The following is a 14,664-nucleotide window of genomic DNA, read 5'->3' as shown; positions in this document are numbered from 1 at the left end:
CTGTGCTCATCCGCAAGACTTCCGAGGACATTTCTGCTCCCCTCCCCGTCCTCCTGCCTGCCCACGAGCCAGTGTGAGCTGAATAGCATTCCTTTCCAGCGATCTCGCAGGGACATGTCACGAGCAGGCACGCTGGCGGCCGCTCCACTAAGATGACGTCACACAAGAGGGATGAGACGGGGAGGGGCGGTCGATAGATCCGCGGGACCTCCAGTGCCCCATCAGAGGCACGCTGGAAGCGGGGGTCTCATGATAATTGCACGAGTCCCTGTGAGGAGGCATTACCGTCGCCATCCATCTCACAGATCGCCTGCGGCGAGGGCCTAAACACTCAAGTAGTGATCGCATGCCCCGCAACCTCACTGCCAAATGTCGGGCGTGCTACCCCTGCGGTGACGTCACCAACCGGAGACGGCTGGCTGGGCTGCGCCGAGTCACAGGCTCTGTTGCCTTGCAGGTGTGAGCGGCAGTCGAGACGGTCGGCTCAAGGCAGCAAGATAAGACGACGCAGGAGCCGCTCAACAGAACCGCAGCATTCTGACTGGTGACGTCACATCGTCAGTGACGTCAGAGCATCTGTGTTAACGGCAACGCCAGCGTCGTCACATCATCAGCGACATCGCACCGCCAGCGGCTCGCGCCAATCGTGATTTCACATCGCAACGGACATCACATTGCAGCATCACCTTTACCGCTGACGTCTTTTCGTCAGCAAACGCGTCGGAGCCGACGCCATCCTGGTGACCCCGTCCGCCGCGGTCGAAGCCTGTCGGCCGGTGCTTTACTGCAGATCGGGTCGGCGGCCGCATACAAATCGCGTTGAGCGGTCGCGATCGCCTCGTCGTTGTAGCCGCGGGCAATCGGCGACGACATTAGATCGATTTACGCCAAGCGATACGGTGGGGTCTGTTTGGACGCCGCACCCGCGTGTCGCGCTGCGTACCGGTGTACGACAGCAGCGAGTTACGACGCGTTGCCGGAGAGCCGCGCTCAAGCACGACCCCTTCCCTCCTCCACGCTTCGTCCGAGGTGGGAGGGTGAGCCAGTGACGTCACTGCTGCGGATGCGCTGAGTGACTTCTCAGAGCTCTCGACTGACGTGCAATCGTCCGCCCGCCGTCGTCTGTCCGCGGCGCGGAGGTGGCGTGGGCTATTCCTCACGTGACTCAGCGAGGCACCTCCGTCGGAAAGATCCCCATTCACCCGAGCGGCAGTGCCGCGCGTGTGTGGCCGCCAGCCCTCAACTTTCCAGGAACGGCTCTGATTGCCAGACTGGAATAGCCGGCCGGAGGACAAAAGGCGGTCGCATCGCTAATCATTCAGGAGGTCAGCAGGTCGGCCGACGCGCCGACCGCGCTCTTAACCTGAGGCCGTGGAAGGCCGAGGGGTCAGTCGGGGCCCACCCGCCTGTGTTCCGCGATCCAGAGTGACCTGGTTGCCGTGAGCGTGGCGACACTGCTGGGCAGCACCTTTGACGTCATTATTATCCTTCCACTGCCCTATTTCAACCTTACTAGACCGACCGTACCCTCCAGAGCTCAATATCGGCGTCTGTGCCCTGACTCGTGCTCAGTCGAGCGTAATATATTCTCATTGCCCTCCCACACACGCACACACACGCCATCCCATCCGTACTCGGTGATGTGGCACGAGAACTTATAGGCCCAATCCAGGCCTGGACCTCTGCGACTCGGTTCTGAGCTTCAAATCCCAGTCCCTAGCCCGGTCAAGCGACGTTAACCTCCAAAATTGATACTTTGCCTGAGTCTAACCCCCATGGCCCCGCTGTAACCCAGTGACCCTTCTCTGACCTTGCGACCCTTATCTGGCCTCGTGATCCTCATCTGACCCCGCGAACGTCGTCTGACCCCTCCCTGGCCCTACTGACCCTGCGGTCAGCCATGGACCTGTGCCTGCCAGAGGCCGACGTCGACACGGCCGTCAACACCACCGATTCGCTGTACGAGGTCTCGCCGGCCGTCATCACCGTCCTCTCGCTCTTCTACGGGCTCATCTCGCTGCTGGCCGTGTTGGGCAACGGCCTGGTGCTCTGGATCCTGTGCACCAGCCGCCGCATGCGCACCACCACCAACTACTTCATCGGCAACCTGGCCGTGGCGGACATAGTGATCGGCATGTTTTCCATCCCGTTCCAGTTCCAGTCGGCTCTGCTGCAGCGCTGGAGCCTGCCCGACTTCATGTGCCCCATGACCGAGTTCTTCACCACGCTCAGCGTCAGCGTAAGTGCCTGCTACGCCTTGTCACGAGCTGCCGTGCCGTTTTGTTCTTTGTTGTTTTTTGTTTTACCATCGCCCGCAGGGGTGGCCCTTAAGCCATGGACGACTGGCTGCGGGCATCACAGTTACCCCCTACAACTTTCGGAACTGACCTCTGAACTGCACAGGGCAGGCCCACAAGTTGTAAGTACCGAATAGGCGATCAGTTCGGCACGTCTGGAGGGAGCAAATGTAGTGTTATGTAATGCTGCTGCGTCATGACGTCAGCAGTGACGGTTTGCATGGCGATTTTTTACTTACTGATCGGTGCCTTGTAGTTTCCTTTCTCGCTTTGAGCTGCTCCAATGTAATTCATCGGCTGGTGTGACTGTTTGTCAGTCAGGTTCAGTCATATCATGCGAGGTCACATGGTCACCATCAGAGGTCTTGCGAGATCAACTCGTGAGTGACAAACGAAAGTGATTACTACGCCTATTCGTGAAAAAATCTATACAAAAGTGAGTACAACCGACACGTTTTCAAAACGAATGGCTGCTGTAGATCAAGTGAACTAGGACAGCCCAATCATGTCAGGTAAGCTTTCCTGACTATATCTAGCGTGACTGTGACGTCGCTGGAGCTTGACCTGACGGCATCTTCGCCTGTCTGGCCCTTGAGCTGGCTGGACCAGGACCAGGACCCTGGATCTTTGTTAGCACCATAGTGTGGCTCTCAAGTGCACACAAGAAACACATTTCCCTTTGCTGCCGGTTTTAGAGCTTAAAAACCGTCATTCGGCAAACTAAAAGGTCATGGAATCACTACAAAATATTTTTAGGAGGTGTTTCGTCACACCTGGTGTCACCAGGCACGCGACATATGTTAGTTCATTGATCCCTGGTTAAAATTAATTAGGGCTATCGAGTGTCATTCGAACTGTCCGGATCCAACGATTTCATCCCGAGATACCGAGGATGATTGTCTTTGGTTTCTCAGGATAGTTTCTAGGCGGCATGTTACCTATGGTGGTTCAGAACTTGTAAGTAAGTGTAAGTAAAGCACAAGCCACCATTTTTCAAAAGTCATCGTGTGGTCTTTCATGACTCGCCAGTTTTCATGTCAGCGTTGCACTCTATTTATGTAACAAAGGTCTTCCAAATCAAAAGTAGGCATCGTCTTGCACATTATACGTCCTATTTACTTACGTGCTTTAAAATCACGGCGGCTCTATCGATCTACGAAGCTGACTGCAACAGGCATACCGGTATGTTTCCAAATTCAGTACCGGTGTGTTTCCAACGAAGTCTTTTGATGAAGGCGGTGCAGACACTAGCTTATACTACACAAATGAATAAAATAATCCTGATGGGACCACTCAAACCTGACAGCCCCATGCATTCCTTCATCGTTTGACAATGCAGATATATTGTTCGATGGACTGCAAGGACTTAGTACTTCCCAAAGTACGTCGTCTTCGCTGAGGACTTTGTCTTGGGCACCTTGCTGTCAAGTGTAGGCAGTTCGACGACACTTTGTCACCTTTTATCGTAAAACATCCGATCCTCACCAGAGTACTAACCGGCTTATGAAACGCCCCAGAGAAGCCCGTGCCGAATGGCTCAATTCCTTCGCCCGGCTCAATACTCGCAGCCTTGACCACTTATCCAATGAAGTCGATGAAGCAAGACGAAGTAAATCTGTCAAAGCGCGCATTACGCGAAACAAATGTCTGACGGATCGGGCTGGTGATCCATAACCGGAGAAAAGAGCCGGGGAGGGGGGAGGAGGAGGGGGGGGGGGGGGTCCGGTCGGCCTGCCAACCTTCACTGGTATCCAAGCGCACTCCGCGTTTGTCTCCGGGCCGAATCCGGCCCACGCCATCCGTCTCCATTTCAGTGACGCTGGCTGGTGAGTTTCTACGGCCAGCGGCGGTCGGCGCCCCCGGGCTCCCCAGTCACAGACTGGGCGGAGCCATCCTATAGAGCCGATTTTGTCCGCGAATGTCATGTGGAGCTAACGAAGGATCCTCGGGAGAGATGTGCGGCATCGTTTTTGCGACCGTCGACCGCGACTGCCGACCGCCCATGCGACCCCTCTTGGGAACCGAAGCTCTCATTTCAGTGGCCTCCTCGAATATCTAGCATGAGGGCGTGGAGAGGCAGGAGAGAGGGCGGTCGGGGGCTCGGGAGGTTTATGAGCCCAGTGGTAGCGTCAAGCGACAGGAACAGCCTCTAGTGTGACCCCAGCCACCCCGGTAGCCTAAGAGTGCATTCTTTCGTTGGGGTAATTCATTACTCATTTTAAATGAGAGACTCCCCGAGGAAGGAGGCTCTCTAGCCACACACTTCACCGACTGGATCAGTCCACGGATTATGGATTAATCCGCGGGCCAGATTGGGCCGGATCATAAATTTCCGCCAAAATGTGGATTGGGACCGGATCGGATTTTTGAATTTGCCAGCTCACCTGGATTGGACGGATTGGCAACCAATTAAATGAAAATGGTTACGACATACCCCTCAAATGCTCAGTGAAGACACAAACGCAGAAAAATGCCTTTCAACCAGTAAAAGTTTTCAAACACAGTAGTTTCAATCTCAAGCAATGCACAAGCAGGCTACACAGTACATAACTCAGCCACATATTCCGCAAACACGTTTTCCGATGAAAGGTTACATTGACAACTTAATACGAAACAGTGACGCTCATATATGCTGCCATGAAAAATTTCATCTCTTATTCCTTTCAAAGTCGCTAAAATGTCTGGTAATGTAATAGCTTACATTATCATAAAAAGCTGGCACTCCTCTTGATCTTGCCAGCAATCCCATTTAACCTGAGTGGGCGACATTGCATTTCAGAGTTTAAAAAAGCTGGCAGGGTCGTGTTGTTGGTAGAATGCGCGCCACAATGTTTTGAATTTGGATTTTTTTGTTTGTTTTTGGATTCTGTCTGAGGAATGTTAAAAACCCAACTGCCTCTCAAGACCACAATTTCTGTTGACCTAGTCAGCCAAATTTGTGAGTTCGTGACAAAACCAGCACCAGTTTAATTATGCTGCTTCAGCTGATCCATTTCCACGTGTCTGCGACACCAGCGATTGTCGCATTACCCACTGCCCCTGATTAGTGTATGAAGATGTCCAAAGATGTTAGGTAATTGATCATGCCTCAAGGTTATTGAAACCTGAAGCAGGTTGGCTCACGATGTGGTGGTATTTGTAAATCATTGGCCGAAATCATTGCAATTTTGCCTGATTTGTTCTGAGGTTCATGCAAAGCTGCGTTCTCAGCAGACAACAAGCTATGCGAGGTGTCCTAGCTGTGTGAAGTGTCCTAGCACCCACTGGTTTGTTGCAACTTCCTAGCACCCACTGGTTTGCGGGGACTTCCTTGCACCCACTGATTTGTGGCGACTTCTTGTTCCAGTACCCACTGGTTTGTGGCGACTTCTTGCATATTTTTGAAAAAGGAAACCTAAAGACTGGATTATGATGCCGCGATGAACAATGTTTGCAAGTTAAATTGCAAGAATTTTTCAATGTGGAAGCCGATTTAACAACTTCACTTAAAACATTTTTAGGGATAATAATTGTTTGGCCGGATTAGATTTGATTGAGAACTTTGGGAAAAGCGGACTGGGGTCGGCATGGATCTGGATTAGTCGTGCTAAACCGAACCGGATGCTGGAATTCAATCGGTGAAGTGCTCTTTTTCCAGCTCCGGGCAGCGATTCACGAAACCATAATGTCGGTCTCATCAATGTCCAATCTTGACTATAATACACAATATTGCAATATGTATTGCTGCGTGGAAGGCACATAGTAAGAATATATCGCTCACACATACAAGCATATAATTCAAAACGACTGGATGAAAAAGGGAATGTTAAAAAAGAGTGAGTTTGAAAGATCTTTCTTGGTCACAGAAGCGAATCCTCGCGAAAACCACACAGCATACGACAATAACTCACTACTTCACACCCGTAATGAGCTGCCCTTGGGGCTCTGCTAGTGCTCATTCCACCCACGTGAATACCGTGAGACACGTGCAAAGTACAAGCCGCGCACGTGGCAGGTATTTATGTACACATCACACGCGTTTGCACTTATCGTCGCTCTCTGCCGTCGTTAGTCGCCATTAGGCCGCTGGGCCTTCACGCCCGCCGGATGGAGCGGCGAGATTCGCGCTCTGAGGATTGCTTCGAGCATTTCCAGCAGCATGAGCATTACAAGCATTGCCGCATTACCGATATTGCGAACGTTGCGGCATTACGAGCATGGCCAGCATGCGAGCGTTGTGCCCGGCGAGCGTGGCGTACCAGCGGGTCACGTTAGCTGGTACGTGCTGCTGTACGTGCTGCTTCGCATGCTGCCGTGGTTCTGCGCGTGCTGCCGTCGGTGCTGCAGTGCTTACTGCTGTGCGTGCTGGTGTGCAGGCTGCTGCGCGTGCTGCTGGTTCGTGCTACTGATACGTGCTGCTGTGCGTGCTGCTGTGCAGGCTGCTGCGCGTGCTGCTGGTTCGTGCTACTGGTGCGTGCTGCTGTGCGTGCTACTATGCGTGTTGCTGTGCATGTTGCTGTGCGCGCTGCTATACGTGCCGCTATGCGTGCTGCTGTGCGTGCTGTTGGTTCGTGTTACTGATGCGTGCTGTTGTACGTGCTGATATACGTGCTGCTGTGCGTGCTGCTGCATATGCTATTGTGCGTGCTGCTGCACGCGCTGTTGTGCATGCTGCTGTGCGTGTTGTGCGCTGCTGATAGGTTCTGCTGTGCGCGCTGCTGCTAAGAGCGCTGCGAGAAGGGATGTTGGCAGCAGCTGTCCGCCTGACTGATTCGTCAGACTCATAAGGGCTGGATGGGATGTTGGCAGCAGCTGTCCGCCTGACTGATTCGTCAGACTCATTAGGGCTGGATGGGATATTGACAGCAGCTGCCTGCCCGACTGATCCGTCAGACTCATTAGGGCTGGATGGGATGTTGGCAGCAGCTATCCGCCTGACTGATTCGTCAGGCCCATTAGGGCTGGATGGGATGTTGGCAGCAGCTGTCCGCCCGACTGATTCGTCAGACTCATTAGGGCTGGATGGGATGTTGGCAGCAGCTGTCCGCCTGACTGATTCGTCAGGTTCATTAGGGCTGGATGGGTGGCCGTTGCTATCTCCCGACGCGGGTCTCCAGGCGGCCCGGCATCAGGCCAATACCCGCTCGTAACCATGGTAACCATGGTGACCAGCACTGTTAGCATGCGCGAGGGCGGCGCCGCTAGTTTGAGGGCCCCATGGGCAGGGAAACTTCAGAAAACTGGGGGGCGAAAACCAAAGCATCTGGAATCGTTTTGGTTGCCGTGGAACGCTGTCGAGCTAGGGCTAATTTCGCTTCTGAATGGCAGAGGCAAGCTCTAGTTTCATCAAGTTAGGGGGGCACTTTTGTCACTCCTCCCCCTCCCTTCCGCCTATCCCGATCCCTCTTCCTTGCTCTTGAGCCGCGCCGCATTCGCCGCCCCTGCACTGACGGAGAGTGCTGTCACCTCCGTCGCGGCTGAATTACATCGTTGTGTTGCATCGTGTGGTGTTGTGTTGTGATGTGTTGTGTTGTGTTGTGTCGTGACGGCGTGTGTGGCGGCTGGCCGGCCGGCAGGGTTGCTGCGGTGACCAGGACGAGAAGCGACCCCGAGTCGCTGCGCGACCAGGCAGAACGTGACCCTCACTGTTAATGCGATGCGACGTGGTGTTATCCGACCAGACTGGTGCTAAGAAATCATGCTAACGCCATCTGGACAGGCTTATCATACCTGTTCAGGCTTGTGCTAAGGGATAATGCTAACGTTGTCGGGCCAGCCGTATATTGCCTGTTTAGAGTAGTGCTAACAGATCATGCTAATGTCGTATGACCAGATTATTACTATGTGACCAAACTAGTGCAACCTGCCCATGCTTATGCTATCTGACCAGACTAATGTTACCTGACCACCATGAAATGTCTGAACTGACCAATTTGATATGACCTCGTGCTAACTGGCACTGGCAGGCTAATGATATTTGGTCAGACTTGCGCTATCTTATCAGGCGAGCACTATTTGACCGGAGCTATATTGTTTCAACTAAAGAATACGATCTGTCCAGTCCAACTGGGCTCGGCGAGAACGGACACGACCCAGCCCGCCTCGAAAGATACTACATATGAGTTGACCCATGCTGACCTGACCTGACCTGACCTGATTTGACGTGACCAAACCCTACTCGACCTGTTTCAGGTCAGCGTGTTCACTCTGACGGCCATCGCCATAGACCGGTACAGAGCCATCGTCCACCGTCTGATCAACCACCAGTCGCGATTACGCACCAAGGTCATCATAGTCACCATCTGGATACTCGGCCTCAGCCTGGCTCTGCCTCAGGTGCTCTGGCTTCGCGTCTGCCTCTACTGGGATGAGGCCATCCACTCGCACAAGGTCAGTACAAGGTCAGACAGGCCCGCCTCCGGTGCTCTGGCTCCGAGGCTGCTTCTACTGGCATAACGCCATCCACCCGCACAAGGTCAGTGCGAGGACAGACAGGCCCGCCTCAGACGCTCTGGCTCCGAGGCTGCCTCTACTGGCATAACGCCATCCACCCGCACAAGGTCAGTGCGAGGACAGACAGGCCCGCCTCAGACGCTCTGGCTCCGAGGCTGCCTCTAATGGCATAACGCCATCCACCCGCACAAGGTCAGTGCGAGGACAGACAGGCCCGCCTCAGGTGCTCTGGCTCCGAGGCTGCCTCTACTGGCATAACGCCATCCACCCGCACAATGTCAGTGCGAGGACAGACAAGCCTGCCTTTATCGGAGTAACCGTGTCCGCTGGCAAAAGGTCAGTAAAGGTCAGATAGTCTTGTCTCTACTGGGTTAGCGTTGTCTTCGTAGGCCAAGGCCAGTGTACGGCTAGGCGTACTGGCTGTTATTGGAATAAGCTTTTAGCGCATTTGTGAGAAAAATTATGCGTATATTTAAGACAGTACTAATAGCCTTATTCCTAGTAGAATAACCAGAAGAAATGAGAGATAAATGCCGATATGTCGGCCACATGTGGTAGTAAAAACGAATTTTAGCAATGAATTAAAAAGTGCCTGCCGATTCTACTCTACTTTGAGTTCCTTTATGAGACAGCGACCCGAAGTTTTTACAGGTCATCAACATTCGTGGGATTGAGCATGGCGCAACTGCCTGCCATTATTACGACTCAGTGCATATCTGACTAGAAATTGAAATGCGTGAAAAACACGTGTACATGCAGACAAAGTCAAGTAAATGGGCATCACGCGTCAGTCACATATGCAAGCGATTTCACTTAAACAGGCCTCACGCATCACGCGTCAGAAATCACTCATGCATTTTAAGCTGTTTACATATGGGTGATGCCGAACGTTTGAGACTAAGGACTATTTTAAGCTAACACTCGTCAAGCATCAAAACACCACTGACAAGCGCATGATTGGCCATGATGAGTTCTGTGCGTTAGGTCTGGCTGCCTACTTCTAAGAGGAACATATTCAGGTACTTTCCTGTCTGGATGATCATGGGCTTTGTGGATGACTTTGAACTGTTAACGGCTAAAATCCAGGGGGGGGGGGGGGTAAGGGCGCTCTACCCCTTTTAGGGCTCAGATATCTACAGAGCAGAGGACCACCTAGACAAGAAAAGACGTGAATATTCTCACAAGAAGTCGGCAACCAAACCGTAACGTACAGGGCTCACCATAGTCAATTAAGCGAATGTGCTTAGTGCCTTGATGTGTGATGCGTGCTGGTTTAAAGTCGGTTACGTGTATGGCTGATGCCTGACGCGTGATGCGTGATGTTTCATTAACTTAAATCGTTTGTATGCATGCGTGATGCGTGATGCTTGATGTCTGCGTAGTTGAAATCGATGGCATGTATGACTGACGCGTGATGCGTGATGCATATTTTCTTGAGTTTGTTTGCATGTAGCGTATTTTTTACGTATCTTAATTCTTGGCTGGATATGCAATGTATCGTGATAATTGTTAACACTTGCTCCTTGTTTAATTCTCTAGATGTTGGTGTCCTTTAAAGCTATAGCTCGCTGTTTAAAAGGAAGCTTGAAGAATCGAATACAATCGGCAAGCAATTTTGAAGTTGCTACTGATATTCGTTTTGATAAAGGCATGTTGCCAAAATATCAACGCATCGGAACCTCCATTCCTCCGACTTTTCTGCGAGGGATACAGCTAGTAGTACTGCTATTTTGAAATATTATTGGAATAACCGCCATTCACTCACACAAGATTGGTACATAGGGGTGGGGGGACGAGCTTACGTTTACCAGAACGGCCTCATTCAGAGAGGGTTGCGGACGGGTCATGCGAGGCCGGGTCTTTTGGGCAGGCCTACAAGCAGCGTCATAGATGATTCGTCTCGGTTGGAGGGGCTGCTAATGAATTGCAGTGTAAGGCTAGGATATCCATTAGAGAGAAGATTCCGCTGCCTCACAAGAATTAGGCTCAGGGCAGCTGGGCGGACGATAAACTGCACTTAAATTAAGAGCGATGGCGCAATAACGCAGAGCTACAGACGCCCGAGCAGAGCAGACTCAAACTGTCCCAGACGTGTTCGGTTTTCGGACAGCTCGAGCTCGCCTTTGCCTTGTCGGAGCGTGAGCTTGCGGCGCACGTGCGGCCCGTAAACGCCTCCTCAGGCCGACCACACACGGTTCGGCCTATTCAAATGGGGCCACCTCGTGCCAGAATGGGCCTTTCTGTCTTCTTCTTGAAAGAGTTCGTCCATGGGACAAATTGGACGGCCGTGCTAAAGCTCGCCGGGAGGCGGTCGGTCTTGCTCTTCCGCGTACGCTAACAAGGTGGTTTCACAGGCCGCCGCCGGCGCTCGATAGGGTTAACGAGTTCGGCACCCCTCGTAAAGCACAACACAGTTGTTCGGCATTGCTGCTGGACTGGACGGCCTCCGACCATGGGCTGGTCTCGTGCCGTGGCAAAACAGCTAACTCTGAAGGATTTGCCTCGCGGTTTTGCGCTTTGCGCGGAAGTGCGTTCGGGTTGTGATAGTGTGGGCTTTCCCCGTAACGAAAGCAGTAGTTGCACGGTTCTTGCGCATACTGAATGCATTTGCTTCTCATTGGTATGTGACACGTCAGGGATATGATGGTTCATGATGTGAAGAGGCGTGACTTCAAAGCTGAGAAGTAATTCATCGACAATGAGGACAGAATAAAGCGCAGTAACCATAACACATTAGCTATGAGTACGATAGCGACAATGGTGAAGTGATAGTTGAAGGATTTGAAAAAAGGAAAACCAGCGAAGTTGAAGGGGGATTGCGGGCTCATATCTTCTCCATTTATGTCGTGCCACGTAACGATGATAAAGGATATGCTGATTGTTTTCAAACTGATGGCAACCACTGCCTTCCGTCCCCCTGGTTTCCGCTCCTTTGACGGAGAAAGGATAGACTCAGAGGGGATGACCCGCATCGGTTTCATAAAGTCGGCTGGCGCAGCGCAAAACACAGCTAGTAGCAGTTAGTGCCCGGGGTCCATCAGCCGGCCAGGCGGTGGCTGGGGCCCGCGCCGGGCCACCCGAGGCGGATGAAACGGGTCTCCAGCCAAACAACCGAGACTGTTGTAAACACTGCTGGACGAGGAAGCAGTCCTGAGGGCAACACAAAAAGGAAAGCATTTTTTATAAGTATACGCCACCTAAAGCAAGACACAAACTGCGAGGCTCAGGCTACAAAGAGAGGAGGAAAAACGGTCTCGAATTGCTCGAGTTAGAACTGCCGGTCCTGGACAAGTAGTGAAGGACCAACCACGCACGGCGAGACGGAGGACGTGTCGAACCACCACGATCCCAACGTTTTTTTTTTCCGTCCCCACGGCTTCTTAGCCTGTGCCCCAGCGACGTACCAGATGTGGCCATCGACTGCGTAAGTCGATGATAAATCGTCGCTGCTTGGCGCATCGTTCCTCATCGTGATGGATGCCGAGTCATCGGTTGGCAAAATATAAATTCCCAAAGGCGGCCTTAATTTTGACTTCCAATACGCCTCCCATTATGCCAGTGAAACGAACGACCTGACAGGAGAAAAACCCGGAGATGTGATCAATGTGATCTGGTATCAGCATGATCTGTTGTTAGTATGGTCTGTAATCGATATTATCTTACATCATTATTGTCGGTTGCGGTATGATCTGTTAACAGTATGATCTGGCATCAGTGTGGTCAGTATCAGTATGGTCAATATCAGTGTGATCAGTATCAGTATGACCAGTGCCACTATGATCGGTATCAGTATGATCTGATATAAGACCGTTTGTTGGATGCAATCATACCTAACAAAGAGAACGTGGTCGGACGTTTTTAAACCCATGCAGAGATGAGCAGCAGAAATGATTGGTCATGTTCATATATCGCTCGAGCGCAACAGGTCTCTCTCTCCACCGATCATGTAGCGTCCACGCGAATCTACGACACAAAAATTGCACCAAAATTAGGTAGGGAGAGGTTACATGTTAACTGAAAAATTCAACGCGTCGGCATGGCTTACGTAAAAATTCACGTTGACCAAATAAGTGGGACGGTAACGGATATTATCGACGAATGTTATTCATTTAACAAGGTTTCACTTGTGTATAGGTTATCATAGCCCATTATACATAGACCTTTATGACCTGACTATATAATTTGAATATTGTGTATAAACCAACGCTTATCAGTATGTTTCAAGTCATCGTCTATTCGAATTGGCGTAATCTAACTAGCCGATAAAAGACAAGACGTACCAAGATCGTTTTACACTTTTTTCGTAATAAACTCCCGAGCTACATAGTTAAGAGACGGTGTGAGGTAAAGTAAAAAGAAATCAGCGGTTATGAATAATTAAATGACACTGAACTTCCCGCTGATCATATGATATCTATCTCATTGATATTGATCATACTGTGCAGTAAACGCTAAACTTCCTTTCTCTAACAAACATAAAACCTGGCAGGAACCCTGGCTGAGGAACCGGGGTTCTCGGTAACTGCCCAAATCAGCTGTGCTGCACTTCAGTCCACCTGACATCACTCATACAGTGATGCCTAGCTGTGCCAGCGCGGCTGCCCGAGTATCGATCGAATCGCCTCGGTTTCGTGTCGGTGGCGGCTGCGACCTTAGTGAAGCCACGGGACCAGCCGCGCCACTAGCGCTAGCCCTAAGCTCCGTCCGCAGCTGCAACAGGGCCGCCAGCGTTAACCCTAAGCTCCGTCCGCAGCTGCAACAGCGTCGCCAGCGTTAACCCTAAGCTCCGTCCGCAGTTGCAACAGCGTCACTAGCGTTAATCCTAAGCTCCGTCCGCAGTTGCAACAGCGCCACTCGCGTTAACCCTAAGCTCCGTCCGCAGCTGCAACAGCGCCGCCAGCGTTAACCCTAAGCTCCGCCCACAGTTGCAACAGCGCCACTAGCGTTAATCCTGAGCTCCGTCTGCAGCCGAAACAGCGTCACTAGCGTTAACCCTAAGCTCCGTCCGCAGTTGCAACTGCTCCACTTGCGTTAACCCGAAGCTCTGTCTGCAGCTGCAACTGCGCCACTGGCGTTAACCCGTAGATCCATTCGCTGCGGCAAGTGTCACTAGCGTTAACCCTTGACCCCGTCAGCAATAGCAACTGCGCCGGTGTCAATGGCTGCAATGCGCTCAGAACGGCAGTTATTATTATGGAAAGAATCACGTCATCGATGTTCTTATTTCGTCAACTTTGCGTCGACGAATCTTGCAAAGAGTTGTGTTAGAAAAGGACGTCACGAAAAATGACACAATGAGACCATTTTGGTGTTACTAAATATGTGAGATAAGTTGTGGCGCGGCGCAGTGCCACAGTTACAAAGAGGCAACAAATGTTACATCAAATACAAACACTATCAGGCCAATAGTTTGTTGTGCTACTACGGCGTGCCATTCCTGCATTTTTAGTAACATTTCAGCCATTTCAGTTAGGAAATGGGCCTTGAATGCTCTAAACCATGTTTTATTGGCGCAGGCTCTTGCATCTCGCTCCTCATCTTCCGTTGCAGGGATGGCTTTCTGATATACCACCTAACTGTGCACACTTGGTCCATGCATGGAGCCAATAGCAGTTGAAAATGCAATGCAGGCCAATTCGTATTGTCATGCAAAACACATTTTTATCCCCCCTGGTTGCAGAGCTGTGGCTTCATACTGTCAACACCATGAAAATGAATAAATGCAAAGGTGAATGATAAGCAGCTAACCGATAAAGCAATGTGCATTTTTTGCAAGGTGCATGAAAGAGTCATGTTTTAAGATGAAAACCGTTACTTGGTGCTCAATGCATCTCAAACTATAGGCTAAGAGTTTGATCAATATATGTAGATGAGTCAGCATTGACACGGCTAGAGAGAATCCTCCACATTTGAAGATGTTTAAGTGACTGTCAGA

The 14,664-nt window shown here is 51.4% G+C and overlaps 1 protein-coding gene across 1 annotated transcript; it reads left to right on the top strand.

Moving 5' to 3' along the window:
- Positions 1–1,900: 1,900 nt before the first annotated feature.
- LOC119108181 (tachykinin-like peptides receptor 86C) lies at positions 1,901–13,463 on the top strand. Its single transcript, XM_037231796.1, has 3 exons — positions 1,901–2,239; positions 8,469–8,666; positions 13,440–13,463. The coding sequence occupies exons 1-3, from the start codon at positions 1,901–1,903 to the stop codon at positions 13,461–13,463; spliced, it is 561 nt and encodes a 186-aa protein (XP_037087691.1).
- The last annotated feature ends 1,201 nt before the right edge of the window (positions 13,464–14,664 follow it).

Source organism: Pollicipes pollicipes, unplaced genomic scaffold, assembly GCF_011947565.3.
Source record: "Pollicipes pollicipes isolate AB1234 unplaced genomic scaffold, Ppol_2.1 Scaffold_1600;HRSCAF=1878_pilon_pilon_pilon, whole genome shotgun sequence".
Lineage (NCBI taxonomy): Eukaryota > Metazoa > Arthropoda > Thecostraca > Pollicipedomorpha > Pollicipedidae > Pollicipes > Pollicipes pollicipes.
The sequence above is the reverse complement of the archived record's forward strand: the minus strand, read 5'-3'. Positions and strand labels throughout refer to the sequence as shown.

Excerpts from the sequence above, each read along its gene's own strand:
- LOC119108181 (XM_037231796.1), top strand. The coding sequence starts at position 1,901 with ATGGACCTGTGCCTGCCAGAGGCCGACGTCGACACGGCCGTCAACACC. Across the intron at positions 2,240-8,468 it reads TCACCACGCTCAGCGTCAGC|GTCAGCGTGTTCACTCTGAC; the intron begins GTAAGTGCCTGC and ends GACCTGTTTCAG. Across the intron at positions 8,667-13,439 it reads AGGCCATCCACTCGCACAAG|CTGCAACAGGGCCGCCAGCG; the intron begins GTCAGTACAAGG and ends CTCCGTCCGCAG.